The sequence below is a fragment of the Scyliorhinus canicula genome, chromosome 9 (genome assembly GCF_902713615.1).
Source record: "Scyliorhinus canicula chromosome 9, sScyCan1.1, whole genome shotgun sequence".
Classification (NCBI taxonomy): domain Eukaryota; kingdom Metazoa; phylum Chordata; class Chondrichthyes; order Carcharhiniformes; family Scyliorhinidae; genus Scyliorhinus; species Scyliorhinus canicula.
The window spans coordinates 171929248-171947504 of record NC_052154.1 but is presented as its reverse complement, the minus strand read 5'-3'; the positions used below and the strand labels follow the sequence as shown (position 1 = coordinate 171947504).

At 39.1% G+C, this 18257-nt stretch overlaps 1 protein-coding gene across 4 annotated transcripts in view; it reads right to left on the bottom strand.

The window, feature by feature from the left end:
* chka (choline kinase alpha) overlaps nucleotides 1-18257 on the bottom strand; it is a 70245-nt gene that overhangs the window by 39950 nt on the left and 12038 nt on the right. Inside the window, exons 1-3 of one of the 4 annotated variants that reach the window (XM_038808202.1) lie at nucleotides 8229-10253; nucleotides 4967-5038; nucleotides 2102-2158 (exon numbers count right to left, since the gene is read on the bottom strand). The exons of 1 other annotated variant lie outside the window; for it this stretch is intronic. In XM_038808202.1, the coding sequence (XP_038664130.1) occupies nucleotides 2102-2158 (57 nt within the window). In that variant the 5' untranslated portion in view covers nucleotides 4967-5038; nucleotides 8229-10253. Of the gene's footprint in view, nucleotides 1-2101; nucleotides 2159-4966; nucleotides 5039-8228; nucleotides 10254-18257 lie in introns of those variants that run through there. 2 more of the 4 variants (XM_038808201.1, XM_038808198.1) reach the window with 2 other exon arrangements.

Sequence of the window (18257 nt, the reverse complement as noted above, 5' to 3'; positions counted from 1 at the left end):
GCAGTCCAACTCATTTCCACATAAACTCCTTACAATCAGACAGATGAAATTAACATCCTAATTTCGCTACTTTTAAATCATGCAAGCTATATTTGGACATCAATGGACTATAACAACAATTTGCATTTATACAGCACCTCCATAAATGGTCGAAGGCATTTCACTGGAGTATTATCAAACAAAAGGTGACATCAAGTCACATAGAGAAACATTAGGCTAGGTGACCAAAAGCTTGGTCAAAGTGGCAGTTGTGAAGGCAGGTCTTAAAAAGGAGCAAAGAGAGTTAGGGAGGCAGGAAGATAATTCCAGAGTTTGTGTCCTTGGCCGATAAAGGCATGTCTGCCAAAGGGGGAGCAATTAAAATTGGGGATGCGCAAGTGGTCAGAATTGGAAAAGCTCAAATGCGAGCTTTGTAGGGCTGCGTGTGGTTAGGGAGAGGGTTGGGAGAAGTCATTTGAAAGGACGAGAGTTTGAAAATTAAGGCAAAGCTCAACCAGGAGCCAATACAGATTAGTGAACAAAGGGGTGATGGGTCTACCGAACTTGGCACGAGTTAAGAGTATGGATAAAAGGAATCTGACCAGGAGTGCAACAAAATAGTTGAATCTAGTGGTAATAAAGGCAAGGATGAGGGTTTCAGCAGTTGTTCTGAGCTGAGGTAGGGGCAGTAAGGCAATGTTGAGATGGATTTAGGTGAACTTAGTGAGGTATGGGGAGGTGGTGGCATAGTGGTATTGTCACTGGACTAATAAACCAGAGACTCAGAGTAAACCTCTGGGGATCCAGGTTCAAATCCCACCACTGCAGATGGTAGAATTTGAATCCAATAAAAATCTGGAATTGAAAGTCTGATGATGACCATGAAACCATCGTTGACTGTCGTAAAAACCCATCTGGTTCACTAATGCCCTTTTGGGAAGGAAATCTGCCACCCTTACCTGGTCTGGACTGCATGTGACTCCAGACCCATAGAAATATGATTGACTCTTAATTGCCCCCTCAAGGGCAAATAGGGATGGGCAACAAATGCTGGCACAGCCAGCAATGCCCACGTCCCATGAATGAATTAAAAGAAAATATGTGGTAGGATGCTCAACTCAGTGCCAAATAGGAGAACAGTCTGTTCAGCCTCAGATACAGGCCATAGAGAGGGATGGAGTCAGCGGATAGAGAACAAAGTCTGTGGTGGAATCCATAGGCAATGACTCATGTTTTTCTAATATTGAACGGGGGGGGGGGGGGGGGGGGGGGAAAGAGGCATTTCTGCTCATCCTGCATCACAATTCTGATCCAGTGGAGAAGTCAAGTGAGGTGACAATGAGGTAGAGTTGGGAGCCATCACAAAATGTATGGAATCAGTTGTGTTTTTGGATAATGTTGCAGAAGGCAGCATGCAGAAGAGAAGTGGAGGGGTCAAGGATAGATCCTTGGAGATATCCGAGGTAACAGTGTGAACAGCAATTGAAAGTTTTGTAGGTGATTCTCTGGATAACTAGTGATGTGAGTGGTACCAGGCAGGTGGAGGATTGAGAAGAGATGTTGGAGGAGAAATGGAGTGGAGAACACATCAACGGTTGAAGATCAGTTGAGTAGGACAGGGGAATAGTTTACCATGGTCAAGATCACATAGGATAGCATATGTGACTTTGATAAGAGCCTATTTGGGATTTTAACATGGGTGGAAACCTAAGCAAAAAGATTCAAAGTTAAACACAGGAAAGACGGACTCGGATTTGGTGGGCGTGTTCAAAGACTGGAGAGGAAAGAGGTTGCAGACGGGGCAGCAGTTTGTAAAGAGGGATGGGTCAAATGTTAATTATTTGAAGAGAGGTGGGATGATGGCAGGCTTGAAGGGTAAAAGGACAATACCAGAGGCAGGAGAACCGTTAACATCAGCTAAAATGGGGTTAAGAAAGGAAGTTGGGTGGTCAACAATTTACTGGGAATAGGATCGAGTGAGCAGGAAGTGGGTCTCATGAAGTGGCAAAGACAGCTGAAATGTACCTGTCCAAGATTTGGTGAAAAAGGAACCCTCCCCCGCCCTCACGGATATAAAGATTTCTTAATTTCTGCCGGTAATGTAAAATTAAGACAAACTTACCCGAATAGTAAATGTTTCCTGGTCAGTCTGTTTGGACTCCCCTTTATTACAGGTCATCTATCAACAAGACAGAAAGCAACTCATTTTTAAAAAAGATGAAGTGTAAAGTAAGCCTACATCCCATTTATATTCGCTGTCCCACTCCCCCCTCCCCCCAATCCTCACCCCATCCCACAAAACCCATTAATATAGCTGCTAAAACCTGATCTGAGATTCAACATCTAAAATATTAATAAGAGAGCACAAATACAATGCTGGGCCATTAGACGTCAGTTACTCTACTACAAATTTTGTAAAAAGTAGTGCCACCTGGGTTTAAGCTGGATCCTTTGGAGAAAGAAGTACATCAACATTTTACTGTCAGACTACTTGTCTTATACTCCTAGAATCTTATGGTGGCATTTGCTATCAGAAATAGAATATTTGGCAAAAATATTATGACAAGCACAGAATGCGAGGGGGAGAGAGAAATACACACACGCACCACCCTCAAAGGCAGACCCATTCTAGAAGTTACAGGTTTATAAATTCCTGAATTTGAAACGATAGAGTAAACCAGACAGCCATAAAAAGTGTGTGTACAGAAAGATAGACAAACAAACTACCTGCAGAGAGATAGATGAACGAGTGGGTGGTAAAGACTGGGACTTAACAGTGCAAGTATACAAAAGGAGATACACATGCTTATAGGCAGGGAATCATACATGATAACATTTATATGTTTGGATTACTATTACTTTTGGGGGGGGGGGCTTATTTTTAAATAACCATGCGGTTTTTGAAATGCTGAATTAAACAATTTGGCCCAGATTTTAAATAGCAGAAATTGCTGGAAATCTAAGTTCCACCCTCAAATACAGCGTTTCCTATTTTTGCAGGGACAGGTCTGGAGTTGGGCTGAGCTTTACACGTGTGTTTTATGGAGGCAGCAGGGCATATAAATCATCAGCTCCTATATCAAAATTGTATTTTGGTAGGCTGGAGTGTAAAACCTGGTGTGCAGATTAGACCAGCCCAAGAACCGATGTGAACTTGGTGGATTTGTTTCGATAGCCAGGGAGGTACAGCGCACCTTTGGATACAGTCCCGTCAGTCCTTGGAGAGGCAAGAAGCCTTTAGCAAGGGGAAAGGCAATCTTTGGCATTGTTAAAAGCAAACAAGATTTTGCATAAACTCATTGGAATGGTCAAACCTGTCAAGGGATTTAACTCTGCTGGGCTTTAAATTTTTTACAGAAGTGTGTCATTAAAAAATAATCAGTCCTGGTTATTCCCAAGAGTGGTGGGCCTGCTGTATAATCCAGCCCACTTCCTGGAACTAAAAAAGGAACTGCAGGCTGCCATTTTTAAAGATCGGGTTTACAGAGCCAGGTATTCTTCCAGCTCTGCATTCCCAATCCAGGAACAAAAAAAATCTGAGTCTCTCTATTTCAAATAGTAAGGATTTTTCAAATATCTTTAATGGAAATGAGAATGAGAAAAACTAAAGATTACACAAGCATTCTGTGTACTGTCCTAGGAGAAATTATTTTGTGAGCCTTTTAATTAAGTAGTTGAGATTTATTCAAACATAAAAGTGAGTGGGATGCCACAAAAAAAATAGTAAGAAGTCTTACAACACCAGGTTAAAGTCCAACAGGTTTGTTTCAAACACGAGCTTTCGGAGCACGGCTCCTTCTTCAGGTCTGAAGAAGTGGCATTGGTCACCTGAAGAAGGAGCCGTGCTCCGAAAGCTCGTGTTTGAAACAAACCTGTTGGACTTTAACCTGGTGTTGTAAGACTTCTTACTGTGCTCACCCCAGTCCAACGCCGGCATCTCCACATCATGGCTACAAAAAAAATAAATCCTATTCATTTATCACCTCTGGAGGAGAGTTACAGGATGAGATTATAAAATAGAAACATTATAATAGGTGCAAGATATTGAGATGCTTTATAACAGATTCATTGAGTCAATTCACAATTTTCAGTAGCAATTGTAAACCGCAGTTACCCATGAACCCCACTGATCTGAGTAGTAATACAGACTCCCCATAGATAGAAAGGCTTTTAAATGCATAACTCACTGGTAGCATGTTGTTAATTCTTTTGCCAAACATTCAGCACTAATGAAATTTGGGAATTATTTGGTTTTCCATGATTTACAAATAAAGCTACATTTAAACGTAACCAGTCATCCATTATTCTTTGTATGCATAATGTTTTACCATGTTTAGCTTTTCCCTAGGTGGCACATTGCTTTTTACACAAAAAAGTTCTTAAATTCATACGTTCTCCTCTTTTCCTTACAACAGGTCGCATTTCTTTAACTTGCTGTCTGTCACCCTCCATTATTCTGACCGAGGCCACCAGGCACCCTGCTCCCAGGGCTCTACCAATGCCACTCTTGGGTCAGCGAAAGGAGCCATACGACAGCAGCCCAGGCTGACTTGCTCTACAATATAATTTCCCATTAGAAGGAAATGTCATGCTTTCACTTGGCAGTTCTCCTCCCTCGAGATTGAGAACTCATGGCAAGGAATCACAGGTTGGGGCCTGATATCTGACCCTTCTTTCACAAGTCAATAAATTCTTCTACATGGCCATCTGATTTTTGAAGTTTCAAGACCGAAAGGCAATTTTTTGGGTGCTAAACCATACTGTACTGTCTGCTATCAAGCACATTCCAAAACCATTACGTAAGCCAGTTATACAAAAGCCTAAATAGAAATTACTTCCAAAATAAAAAACATTACAGTTGAGCAAAATATTTTTTTTTATTACAGTGAACTTAAAAAAGTCCAATTTAAATAGAGACAAAAATTTATATCGTAGGATTGTTTACAACTGCAGAAGATGCTGCAACGTCAGAGATCAGATACTGTACCGTGAATCGTGTCTGTCACCTGGAAACCAGAGTGCTCAAGGCACGATCGCAAAGGCACGATCGCATGGGAGCCTGCAGCAGAGAACATATGCAAGTACAGCCAAGGTGGTATAGAACCCCCACAACATACGCAACTCCACACATCAGACATTACGGCAAAGACTTGTCACAGATTGCGATCTGGTTTCTTTCACAACGGTAATTTTAAATTATATAATTTTACAAGATATATTAAAATCTATTAATATATTAACCAGCTGATTTTGCCTAGTCAAATTTCACCTGGTCATATTTCAATTCTTGAGGGATGGCCCATCATGTTAGATAGGACTAATTTGCAAATCCAGATGGCTTTTGATGGCAAATTAACTAAATTCAAGTTGCTTTAAAAATGCATTGCTAACATAAGCAGATACAGCAAGTATAAGTCTGGATATCATGACGTTTATTTGAAGAACATCAAATTTGTAAAAATATAAAATATTTGCTATATTATACAAAGAATTGCAGCCTTGTTTTTGTTTAGATTTTGTCATGTTCCAAGTAGATACAATTGATTCTTTCCAAGTATTTTTAACTTGAAAAAATAGAAAATAGTTCGCCACTGCAGTTGGTTTGAATAGTGAAGCACAAGGGTACAAAACTACACGAGATGTTCAGGTTAGGGAGATTGGCCATGATGAATTGTCCCTTAGTGGCCAAAATGCAAGTCAGGTAGAATTACGGGGTTACAAGGTTAGGGTGGGCGAGTGGGTCTTGGCAGGGCGCTCTTTTGGAGGGGCTGTGCAGACTCGATGGGCCGAATGGGCTCCTTCTGCACCGTAGGGATTCTATGGATTCTAAGAGATGCTGCAACAGCAAAAGATTTACTATGTCATCTAAGCTGCACCATTGTGCTTTTGTCTTTTTACTCACTATCCAAACAGCAATTTTCATATCTTTTATTTTCTATCCAGAGACCTGGTTCAACAACACTACTACATTGACATGAAGTTTTTCCCAAGCCAATACAACTCTAGCATTGACCAGGTGACATGATATGATAGTAAAATAGAGGCGAAATAAATTTATGCTTTTTATCATGTTCCGTAAGATGGCATTAGTTAGAAATCTATAATGAAATGAATTTGGTAAACCATTTTAACTGCTGGCCATCAGAAGAGGGCTAGATTTACTTACCAGTGCCTTTAAAGTTATAATTATACTTCATAGTTTAGTACACTTGGCCAATTAATACATTCTATAAATTCACCGTTTTTCCTGCACCACACAAATATAACTAGGTTTCAAACTTGTGCCAGAATTTAAAGTATTTATCACAAATTTGTTGCAGACATTATGCAACTCAGAAGTAAAAGCTGACTTCACATCATATAACCACTACATTCCTTTTTTGATCCTTTTGGAGTGCCGGTTTTTCTCCCAAACATGTTTCTGCGGGCACCAGGCGTTCTCAGATAGCATTGCCAAAATGGCTATTCTCATCATGTGCGAACGTAGCCATGAGTGTCAGCTGGCTATTAAGTGTGTGGTACAGTTGAGATGGCCCAGTCATGATATGATGTTGAAGTTCAACTTCTAACTAAATCGTGGTCAGGAGAGGATCCTAGAGGTATAATCTCCTACCCAAAATCAGCTAACACTGCATAGATTTAAGACTGAACCGGTGGTCTTCTGCTTTGCATAACTTGCTATTCACTGGATAAACGTGCTGAGCCTTCAGGTGTGTCATTTGTTTGATCAATTGTAATGTTATTTACCTGTACAGAATTATACAGTTAAAATAAAATTACCAGTTGAGTGTTGAGATCTACTGGAAACATAATTTAACTCATGACCTCCAGAATGACATAACTCACTCACCCTTTGGGAATGTTGATTAAGTCTCAGCACAGCTCTTCCCCAATCAGAAATCTTCTGCAAGTGCTCAACAAAAAAATGACTTTTTCATCCTAAACACAGACTGTAGGCACCGACAGCTTGTACAAAAATTCTACAACCATCTCCATTTTAGATTTCAGCAATTAAATAAAGAGGTGAATTTATCATGTCTGCCTTGGTTGCTATATACCAGCACTACGATATATATTCTTAAAAACAAAGTTTTACATTGCCTGACAAATCCAAATCTCATAAAGGGAGCTAGCTATATGATTCCCAATGTCTCTCAATAGTGCTTGTTACCACATTTTAATGTTTCAAGGCAACCTGGAAGAAGATAATCTATACAGAAATATTTTATTCCTCAAGCAAAATTATAAAATCTTGCTTCATTGAAATCAGGAACATTGACCGCCATCCACTGAAAAGCAGGAGGGGTAATTCTATACAAATTTTTTTCTTCCAATTGTCTTCTAGCCAGCAGTCATAAAGCATAACAAGAAGTTGTGGCGAGACACTGTCAAGTTGGACAAATATATATAACATTTATGATCCACCCATTGGAATATTTTTACTATTTAAAAAAAAAAGCAATAATTCAACGAGGCACAGCACACAATGGAACTGATGATCATCTTTAATACTGGAAGGTCATGTATTTCAATACCAACTTGTCCTGTAGCATATACACACACACACACAAAGTAAAAACCAATATATATACCTATGATTCTCACTAATAGATTGATTTTTTGGTTATTGGTTGAATTAATTACGTAGCATGATTTTTAAGGTGTCTATTATCACAAGTTTTTTTCAATTTAATTTTGAACCTTTATTGTTCCTGGAGATATTGGACCTTTAAGTATTAAGCAAAATCTACAAAAATCATGTACACAACAAATTAAATATATTTTAATTCAAACATGGCTGTTAGAAAAGATTCTTATAGGCAGCCAGAACTAAAATTCTACACAGGTCACAGTCAAGCATGTTCCTTTGACAATAAAAACAGTACTATTTGCTCAAATTGTTTTGAATATTAGCTTTCCCTTATAAAGATTCAATATTTATAAAAACAAAAGATATTCCATTTAAATAATAAAACTGAAACATTGCATTGAAAGTTCAATGGCATTTGCAGTTTCAGGAGCATTTGACTCAAGTCAAGGATGATTCCAGGTTAAATCCCAGTTTCTGTCGAGATAGTTAACCTAATCCTGAATGAGAACACTAGAATGGGGTCATAATTGAAAGAGAAGCAAAAAAAAAAAAATCTTAATCACTACCCAGAAATTCAGAAAACGTGCATTTGGGCAATGGTTACGGCGAGATCAGACTCAGGGCAAAGCTGGAACACGTTAACAGTTTAGAGGCATACCTGAATGAGGGCTGCCAGCGCCCACAGAACCGCCTGTATGAATCATTCAGGAGGTGGTTTTGGAACTGGTGAAAAAAGTTGCAGCTGTAATTCTGAAACCCCAGTATTTAGTAATCTCAATGTTGACATGGATTTTCACAACACAAGTTACAGAAAGAAAAAAAGACTTTAAATATTTTCAATAGAGCAGTTCTTTCCTAATCAAAAACCAATCTTAAGTTTGACTGCAAAACAACTATTAGATGGAAGTCTAATGCTCATTCTGAGACTTCAATAATGGATTATTTTACTGGATCCAAAAGGGAAAAGGAAAAATATGATTATTAGGTTTGTAGAAGTGATCAAGTGACAGTAATTTGACACCAGTGAACTCTGTTCTTCATTTATAATGCAAGACGGGGAAATCTACTCCTGACAAAATAACTAGTGCTTTGAATGTTGAGATAGCGTACTGGGGGTTGGGCCAGGTGGAGAGGGAACTAGGAAACAATGCAAGAAATTAAACAATTACTCGAAGCAAACTGTCTAGTGATTGAGCTGAGTCACCTCAAGTTATGAGATTATAGCTATTACTGAAAAACGGTTTACAGGAGAGAGCTGGCAGCTTAACAGACCTGGTTACAGAAATTTGGGAAGCAAAGATGGGGCTAAAAAAGGGCGGCAAATGTGCAATACTGGTTGCAGAAACAATTACATGTGTCAGGAGGGGTAATATACTAGAAGAAGCATTAAATGAGGCCTTGACAAAATATGGGTTTAACCAAGGAACAAAAACAAAAAAATGGGGCAATCACACTGCTGGAAGTATACATTAGATCTCGAGAAGCCAGAGAAGATAGAAAAGCTAATATTTCAGTTACCCTAATATTAACTGGGATAAAATAAATGTAAAGTTTACCGATATAAACTGGGATAAAAAAAACTGGGAGAGTGCAGAATTCTTAATTTAATTCAGGAGCACTCTTTTTTAAGCCATTACATTGCAAGCACAAGAGATCAGACAATTCTGAACTTAGGGAATGAAGTTGGGAAGGGTGATCAGTGGTAAGCGTTTTACGGATAGTGACGGTAATTCAGCTGATTTGGCAGTTATAGAAAAAAGGATAACAACAGAACAAGAGTAAGAGTAAAAGTTTTCAAATCTAAAATTGCAGCATTTTGTTTTTATTCATGAATTGTTTTTATTTCAGATTTCCAGAATCTGCAGCACCTTTTCTTTTATTTTTAGTAAGTTTTCAATTGGGGAAAAGCCAAATCGATTTTGTTAAGCCGAGGTGGGATTTGGCAAAAGTTGATTGGAAATAGTCACTTGGAAGGTAAATCCAAGCCAGTTTAGTGGGTGGGATCGGAGGAGAGGATAGAGCTCCCACTAAGGAACAAGATGGGACTTCCAAATGTGGTCCCTCCTGGATATTGAAGAGTCAGAAACACCCGTGACAAATACTGGAAGCTCAATACTGCAGAAAGTTTAAAAGAAATTAAAATGGAAATTAGGATAGCATGAAATATTGGGCAGTGTAAAAGCAAAAAAGATACTGTACAATTACATAAAAAGCAAGGCGAACGACTAAAGAAAGAGTAGGGCCTGGATTTTTGCAACAGCAGAGAGTCATTTTGTTCCAAAAATGGCATAGGAGCCAACAGTCTGATTCCCTATGGGATTGTTTAAAATCAGACATAGGTTTAAAAATGTCAAAAGGAATGGTCACTTTAAAATGTCAAAAGTAGCTGTCAAAAGTGTTAAAACTCCTGCCCTTAAAAAAAAAATCATCGCTTGTTATTTCACTGTCTGTTGGCATAAGCCCGAGGGTTGTCATTACTGAATTTGTGCAGCATGACTGATTTCACAACTTCCATTTTCACAATGAAGCACCTTCTAGTTTACAGTTCAATTAACAGCTACACGTTGTTATACTTTTGAAAGGGGGACTATAAAGTCCATTGTTTTTACAAAAGGATTAACCATTTGAATGAAATGTTTGTTTTTATAATGGATTATGTCATTGAAGAAATGTAAATGTACTGAATTATTTATATGAAGGAGTATCTTTTTTAAAGAAAAAAAGTCTGCAAGATACCCCAAACTATATTATTTAATCTCAGCATGGGTCCCGAGGACTGCCTATGGTGGATACTGGGCAAGCTTGCATGGAAGGTACCAAAAGTGGTATGAGTGGGGGAAAGGGGGGGGCATTGGTTAGCATGTATTGGCACCTAGTTGCCATGGGGCTATATGGGACCATGTGGGGTGGGTGACAAGGCATAGGTTATCATGGAAGTGGGTAGAAGGCATAAGGTGGGATGTATGGGGAATTGGGAGTGTGTAGTGGAGTGAGCGCTTGAGGGGCTGTTTTTTGTTTTATTGCTTTAAAAACCATGCACCAAGGCAGGCCTTCCATCCATCCCACCTCAACATCCGGCAGCCTCCATATTGCTCCTATTTTCATCCAACTCCCCGATCCAACATTTTGGGGCACTTACACCCAGGTTGGGTTTGCAGAGCTGGCAATTGTCCAAACTCTGTGGTTTCAACCTGGAAATGAAAATTCAGGCCACGGGCTTAATGGAGACCAAAATGCGATCTATATTTGGAGGCAGAGGATGTGGGCTTAGTTCTCAATGAACACTTTACATCTGTAAACAGAACAGGGAATGAAGTTTAAGTCTAATAGGGAATGGCGAAGAAGTTTGCAGATGATACAAGCATTGGCCGCATGGTTGATTGTGAGGAACAAAGCTGTTATAGACTGCAGGATGATAACAACGAACTGGTTAGGTGGACAGAAAAGTGACAAGCGGAACACAAGTGTAAGGTGATGCATTTGGTGAGGGCAAACAAAGGCAAGTGAATAAACAATAAATTATAGCATACTGAGAAGTATAAAGGAACAGAGGGATCTTGGGAGTGCAAGTCCACAAGATCCTTAAGGTATGGTTAAGATATATGGCATACTTTCACCCCATTTCCACTTGTGCTTTTTCAAAAACCTCCGTTCTATTCACCGCACCTTTCCAATATCCAGTACAAGATAAGCAGAAATTTATCCCATTAAATATTGGAAAGGCTGAAGCTATTGCCTATGGCCCCTGCTTAAAACTCCATCCCCAAGCTACCGACTCCATTTCTCTCCTTGGCAGCAGTCACGTATTTCCCTGTTCACAACCCGTGTATCAAATTTGACCTAGAGATAGCTGCCACCTACATTTTTGTGCCATCAATACTGCCATTTTCACCCCCATTACTGCACCCATCTCAACACATCTGCTACTGAATCCCTCATTCATGCCTTTATTACCTCTAGACTTCACTAGCCAAGGCAGTTTTGCCTGGCCTTCTACATTATAACCTCCTTAAACTTGAAGTCATCCAAAATGCTGTTGCCCTAACTCGCACCAAATCCCATTCACCTATCACCCCTGTGCCCATTGGTCAAGCTACAACTTGATTTTAAAATACTCGTGTTGTTTTCAAATTTCCCCAAATCTCGTCCTTCCTACCCTTGAAATCTCCTCCAACCACATACCCCCTGTTATCTGCACTCTTCTAATTTTGGCCTCTTGGGCATCCCAAATTTTAGTCAATCTGCCCTTGGTGGTTGAGCTTTCAGTTAGCTAGACCCCAAGCTCTGCAATACCTTCCCAAAACCGCTATACCTCGCCTTCCTCCTTCACCATCTTTTTTGGTCATCTGACCTACTATCGCCTGATGTGGCTTGGTATCATATTTTATTCTCTTATGCTTCTGTGAATAACCTGGAGATGTTTTAATAAGGTGCTGTATTGCAATTGGTCAAGACATAATAGAGCAAGAAGGATCTGCTAGAATTGTATAAAGCACTAATTAGACCACAGCTAGACTACAGAGTACAGTTCCGATCACTACATTACAGCAAGGATCCAATTGCACTAGAGGGTACAGAGGAGATTTAAGAGGATATTGCCAGGAATGAAGAGTTTGGGTTTTGAGAAACAACTGTATAGGTTGCACTTGTTTCTTTTGGCAGAGAGGATGCTGAAGAGTGATTTAATTGGGGTGTATAAATTTTTAAGTGGCCTATATAGAGTGTATAAGAAGGACCTATTCCCTTGACAGAGAGATCATAACCAGGCTGGAATAAATTGAATATAATTGGCACAAGGATTAGAGGGGAGCAGAGGAGAAATGTTTTCATTCAGAGGTCGGAAACTCATTGGCTGAAAGAGTGGGTAGAGGAAGAAACCCTTATTGAATTTTTTTTTAAAGTTCTTGGAAATGCACCTCAAGGACTGTAACCTGCAAGGCTATATAGACCAATAACTGGAAAGTGGGATTAGATGAGACTGTATGGGCCGAATGGCCACCTTCTGTGCCATAAATTTCCAATTTTTTTCTATTTGAACCTTCCAAGCCCAATTTGACACAAGCTTCAGCACATTATGCATAATCGTTCAACTTAGTAGACACTCCAACAATGTATGTATTATCTATAATTAGAAAAATAATTTAAGTCATGTCCGTACCTTTTTTCAAAACATAAAAAGGTCATCTTTCTCTACCTTCTCATACCAATCAATACCACTGAATGACTAAAGGTACTGGTAGGCACTTTGCTCCTGTGCCTCCTCCATACTCAGATTGGTTGCGTAGTAATGGATGATGAGGCCAGGAGTAGGAGGCAAATATTTGGTCCCAGGCCCTTAATGTTTCCTTTCCTCTGGACAACCATTTTGTTTCCAATTTACACCTTCCTAAACACAGCAACTAAGACCAGATATTTACTGAAAAGAAATATGGAGAAAGTATACATCTTTTAAAAAAAAAGACCGCATCATACAGCAATCACCCGGTTTTCAATTTTGCATTATACAAATCAAAAGGAATGTGCAGTTTGAACTGCAGCATGTGTGTGACATGCCATGTCAGGTTTCGGCACATGAAGTTCGGAAACTATCCAGAGGTTCTGCAAAAATATTATTTTTAAAACAAAGATATTTTGTAGAATACTTACTGCATCATTCTGTAGAGAATGTAATCATGAGAATCAGCATAAAATATAATCTACAGCTGTATGAACGAAGTTTGTGCACACTGACTGACTTGCTTTTATTTTACTGTCAGTTTCATTTGATTACGGCAAACAATAGCAAAACTGAAAATAGGGCTGTTAACCAATTGAAAAGCTGAATGTTGGTTTGAAGAAGTTTAACTACTCAATTTTTAAATTGTAGATTAACCAACCTTGATTCATTCTAATGACACAGCTCAGTAACTTAGTATCATTGACATCAATTTTGTATTTAAATTTCTAAGTTTCTAGCACGGTTGCGAGTTCACAAAGAACACCTCCTTAAAAGTTTCCTTTTTTTTTAAATTTAGGGTACCCAATAAATTTTTTCCAATTCAGGGGCAATTTAGCATGGCCAATCCACCTACCCTGAACATCTTTGGGTTGTGAGGGTGAAACCCACGCAAACACGGGGAGACAGTGACCCAGAGCCGGGATCGAACCTGGGACCTCGGCGCCGTGAGGCCGCAGTGCTAACCCACTGCTCCACCATGCTGCCCAAGTTTCCACAAATATGACTAAAACATAACTATTATTTCAGTAGGCCTACGCATGAATTGTCAGCTGTTTTGGACAATTGCACAGGAACAAGTCATTGTCTGGACTTCCTCACACTTTGGCCAGCGCAGATTGTCCAAATTTTTGAAGCAATTTTGAGTAAATTTAAACTGATTTGTTAAATTCCTGTCAACTAAAAGATTTGTTAAGATTGTTTGGGGTATGTTGTAACACCAGTTCATTTCAGCTTTCTTATTAGTACGGTCATGAGGAACAATATAATGGATTTAGAGTAAAGCTTCAGGGTATGGCTACTTCACTTGGTCGTATGATTCACTCTCTCTCTCTGCCTCCTCCCCCACAGATGGAAGTGTTTTCTCTAGTGCATGCGTGTTTTTGTTGGCAAGGTCCAATTTAAATGACAAACAGGAGCTCTTAAGTGTTCAGAAGAACTAAGTTGCAGCAGTTTCATAAATTAATTTTAAATCCCAATAAAAAGTTTAGTTCTTATTCAACTTTTCTCTGTGGGTGTGAAGCTGCTGAACAAGTTAAAGTTTCCAATGAACTTGCCTGTTATTTCAAACACAAAATTCATATACATTGCTAGAATGTATCTGAAGAAACTAACAGCATGACTTTTTACATAAGGTGCAGAATGAATAAATAAGTGGCAGTGGACATACAGATCTGGCATTTTGACTCTGACAACTCACATTTAAAAAGGTTGTCAATTACTGTATTAAAAGATAAATCAGTAGTAAATATTTAAACTGCTCTAGTGTACTAAATACAAGAACCGCAGGTCTGTGTGGACTATAAAAATCTTCAGCCACAGAGAATGAACATAGAACATAAATGTGCAGAAGGAGGCCATTCAGCCCATTGAGTCTGCACCGACCCACTTAAGCCCTCACTTCCACCCTAACCCCATAACCAAATAACACCCCCCTAACCTTTTTGGTCACTAAGGGCAATTTATCATGGCCAATCCACCTAACCTGCACATCTTTGGACTGTGGGAGGAAACCGAAGCACCCGGGAGGATATCCACGCAGACATGGGGACAACATGCAGACAGTGACCCTGCAGGGAATCGAACCTGGGACCCTGGCGCTGTGAAGCCACAGTGCTATCCACTTGTGCTACAGTGCTGCCCAAGTGAAACAATTAAGTAAAATGCCATAAGCATTTTTTCCAAGTTAATTATTAATCCCCATACATTTTTTAGATGGAATTGGTAAGAATTTTAAGACATTTGTTTCACTTTTAAATTGTAATTTACAAGAAGCATGTCAAAGTTACTTTAACTTTTAGTTTCATGGTCTTAATTCTTAGCAAACTAAATAAGGCACTGGCTAGAATCACAGGGAATGGAACTCTAGCCCATTTGAAAAAAAACAACAGTATAAAACAGGTGACAATAAATTATTGTTTTTTTTAAATTTAGAGTACCCAATTCTTTTTCCCCCCCTAATTAAAAGGGGCAATTTAGCATGGCCAAACCCCTATCCTCCACATCTTTTTGGGGTTGTGGGACGAGACCCACGCAGACACTGGGAGAATGTGACCTGGGCCAGAATCAAACCCGGGACCTCAGTGCTGACCATTGTGCCGTCCTGGGTGACAATAAATGAATCACCCATCAATATTCAGTTATTTCAAACTATCAGGGGAAATAAGAATTATCAGCAAAGATGTTGCTGTATTCTGTATAATAAACCTGTTTAATTTGTGCTAGACACACTTAGGCAAGGATAGATAGAAACATAGAACTCTTAAATAAAAGCCAACATCTACTTCAAAGATGCCAAATGCTTGCTGGAAAATACCTTAAAATTTAATTATTTCTGTTTGACATTTTTGCTGTACACAATTCTTAGGATTGTACAAATGAAAATAATGTTGGTACATGACAGTGAAAAAACTAGACATACAGAATCAAAACCTGGAGTTTTAACTGCCTTCAAAACAAACTATTAATGAGTTAGCCACCACTTGGATCCAACTTCGACAGGTTTATGCTAATAAATTGCATTCAGTTCTGGCCCTGCACCTCCGGAGAAATATATTGACATTGGAGATGGTTGCCACAGATTCACCAGAATGATATTGGGGTTGAAAAGGCTGAATTATGAAAACAAGTTATAGAAGACTAGGCCTGCATTCACTTAATTAAAACAGGTTAAGGGGCAGCACGGTGGCGCAGTGGGTTAGCCCTGCAGCCTCACGGCGCCGAGGTCCCAGGTTCGATCCCGGCCCTGGGTCACACTGTCCATGTGGAGTTGGCACATTCTCCCCGTGTCTGCATGGGTTTCACCCCCACAACCAAAAAGATGTGCAGGCTACGTGGATTGGCCACGCTAAATTGCCCCTTAATTGGAAAAAAATGAATTGGGTACTCTAAATTTATATTAGAAAAGGGATCTAATTAAAAGGTATTTAAGCCGATTAAAAGATTTGCTGTTCAGATATTTACTCTGGTGGGGGAGTCCAGAGCAGGAGGGCTTAAGCTCAAAATTGGTCTTTCAGGGAAGATTTGCACTGTCACTGCTATACAAAACATTCAGCACTTTTGTGTTTTTGCTAATTGATAAACAGAAATCACAGTAAATTTACACACTCACACAAACACTGGCTTACTAATAATTGAATGAGCAGTATCAAAATCAAAATTCTTCGTGAACTGTAGGGAAAATCATCAGCATGTTAATTATTTTGATCATCCTAAAGTAAATGGGACTGGAGAGGATCATAGTTTTGAACCTCATTTTGATAAAGATGTGGATTTAACATTTCTTAATGTCATTAAATATTAATTGAAAATATGTCATTCGGAGTCCACATCATCACATTAAAAATAACAGTTTACCAAATTACACTTTCCATTACTTCAGTGAGCAGACTATCAAAAGTTTTAAAGTAAACTGTGCTTGTGTTCTACTCCATGGTATAAAGGATTAAATGTTCTTGTTTTTAAGTTGCCGAAGAAGCTTTGCGGATATTACTTACTACACCTCAGGGTATGTTCCACAGAAAAATATTTTTCTGTTCAATAATTTCAATATAGAATTCTTACCGTCATCCTAGTGCAATAAATATTGTGGTGTTATGTTTTTAAAGGCAGGATTTGTTTTTAAAAAGTGCAGTTGCAGTTGTACTCCCAGTCCCAGCACTTTGTTCGAAGGTTGAAACTAAGCCGCCTTTATTCCCCTCCTTCCAGCCCCCAAATATTACCTCTTCTGCATGATTTTGGCAACTTAATTTTTTTTTTAAAAAATATTATATTTAGTGCTCTACCATTTAGATAGGTCACGCTATTTTACATAGTGGATGTGGTAGTTTGATCGCTTCATTAAATGAAGTTAAACTTTTAAATTATTGATCCCATCTATGTATGACACTCCATTTGATGAAAGATATTGCAATCATATGTAAAATAGTTGCTACAAAATAGACGATTGTTGATGATTTAGTCTTCTAACTGGGTGCTTCAATTTTTTGATAATGTGTACATGCCCATTTCATTAATTAAATTTTTTCCTGATTATGAAAGTCATCAATGTTAGGGTATTGACACCTGCAGCCACTAAAACTCAAGCCATTACCGAAAATCATCATCAATAAAAGTACACATTATCGAAAGGTATGTAATGCTTTCAAAGGTAATGTTAATGTGGTAATTTGAAGCAAAGCAGCTAATTTTTCAATAATTAATTCCTTCGTAGATTCATAAAAGGCATCAAGTAAAAAAAAAAATCAAGTTTAATTTGCCACAAACAAAGATCTATTGGCTCCATGGGGAAATTTGGGATTCTCTCTCCTTCCCAGTGGCTGTAGATGCTGAATTAATTTCATGACAGTGACAGATTTTTGCTAGGCAAAGGTTTCAAGGAATACGGAACAAAGTTGGATGAATGGAGCGGAGGTACAGATCAGCCATGATCTTACTGAATAGCAGAACAGGTTTGGGAGCCTGAATAACCTGCTTGTGTCCTTTACAGAGTTACTACCAAAATAATTGCAATATTTATAAGTAACGAGGTCTGGGGTAATCAGATTAGAATCATAGAATTTACAGTGCAGGAGGCCATTCAGCCCATCGAGTCTGCACCGGCCCTTGGGAAAGAGCACCCTACTTGGGCCCAGGCTTCCACCCTATCCCTGTAACCCAGTAACCTCATCTAACCATTTTGGACACTAAGGGGCAATTTAGCATGGCAAATCCACCTAACCTGCACATCTGTGGACTGAGAGGAAACCGGAGCCCACACAGACACGGGGAGAAAGTACAAACTCCACTCAGACAGACACCAGAGGCCAGAATTGAACCTGGGACCCTGGGGCTATGAGGCAGCAGTGCTAACCACTGTGCCACCGTGCCACAATTGTAAGATCTTGTAAAATGTCACTTCTATTTCTGTGGAGTATATGAGAACGGTCTTGTGAATGTAGCACAGGCAGTTATTTTTGCAGCCAACCAAAGTTA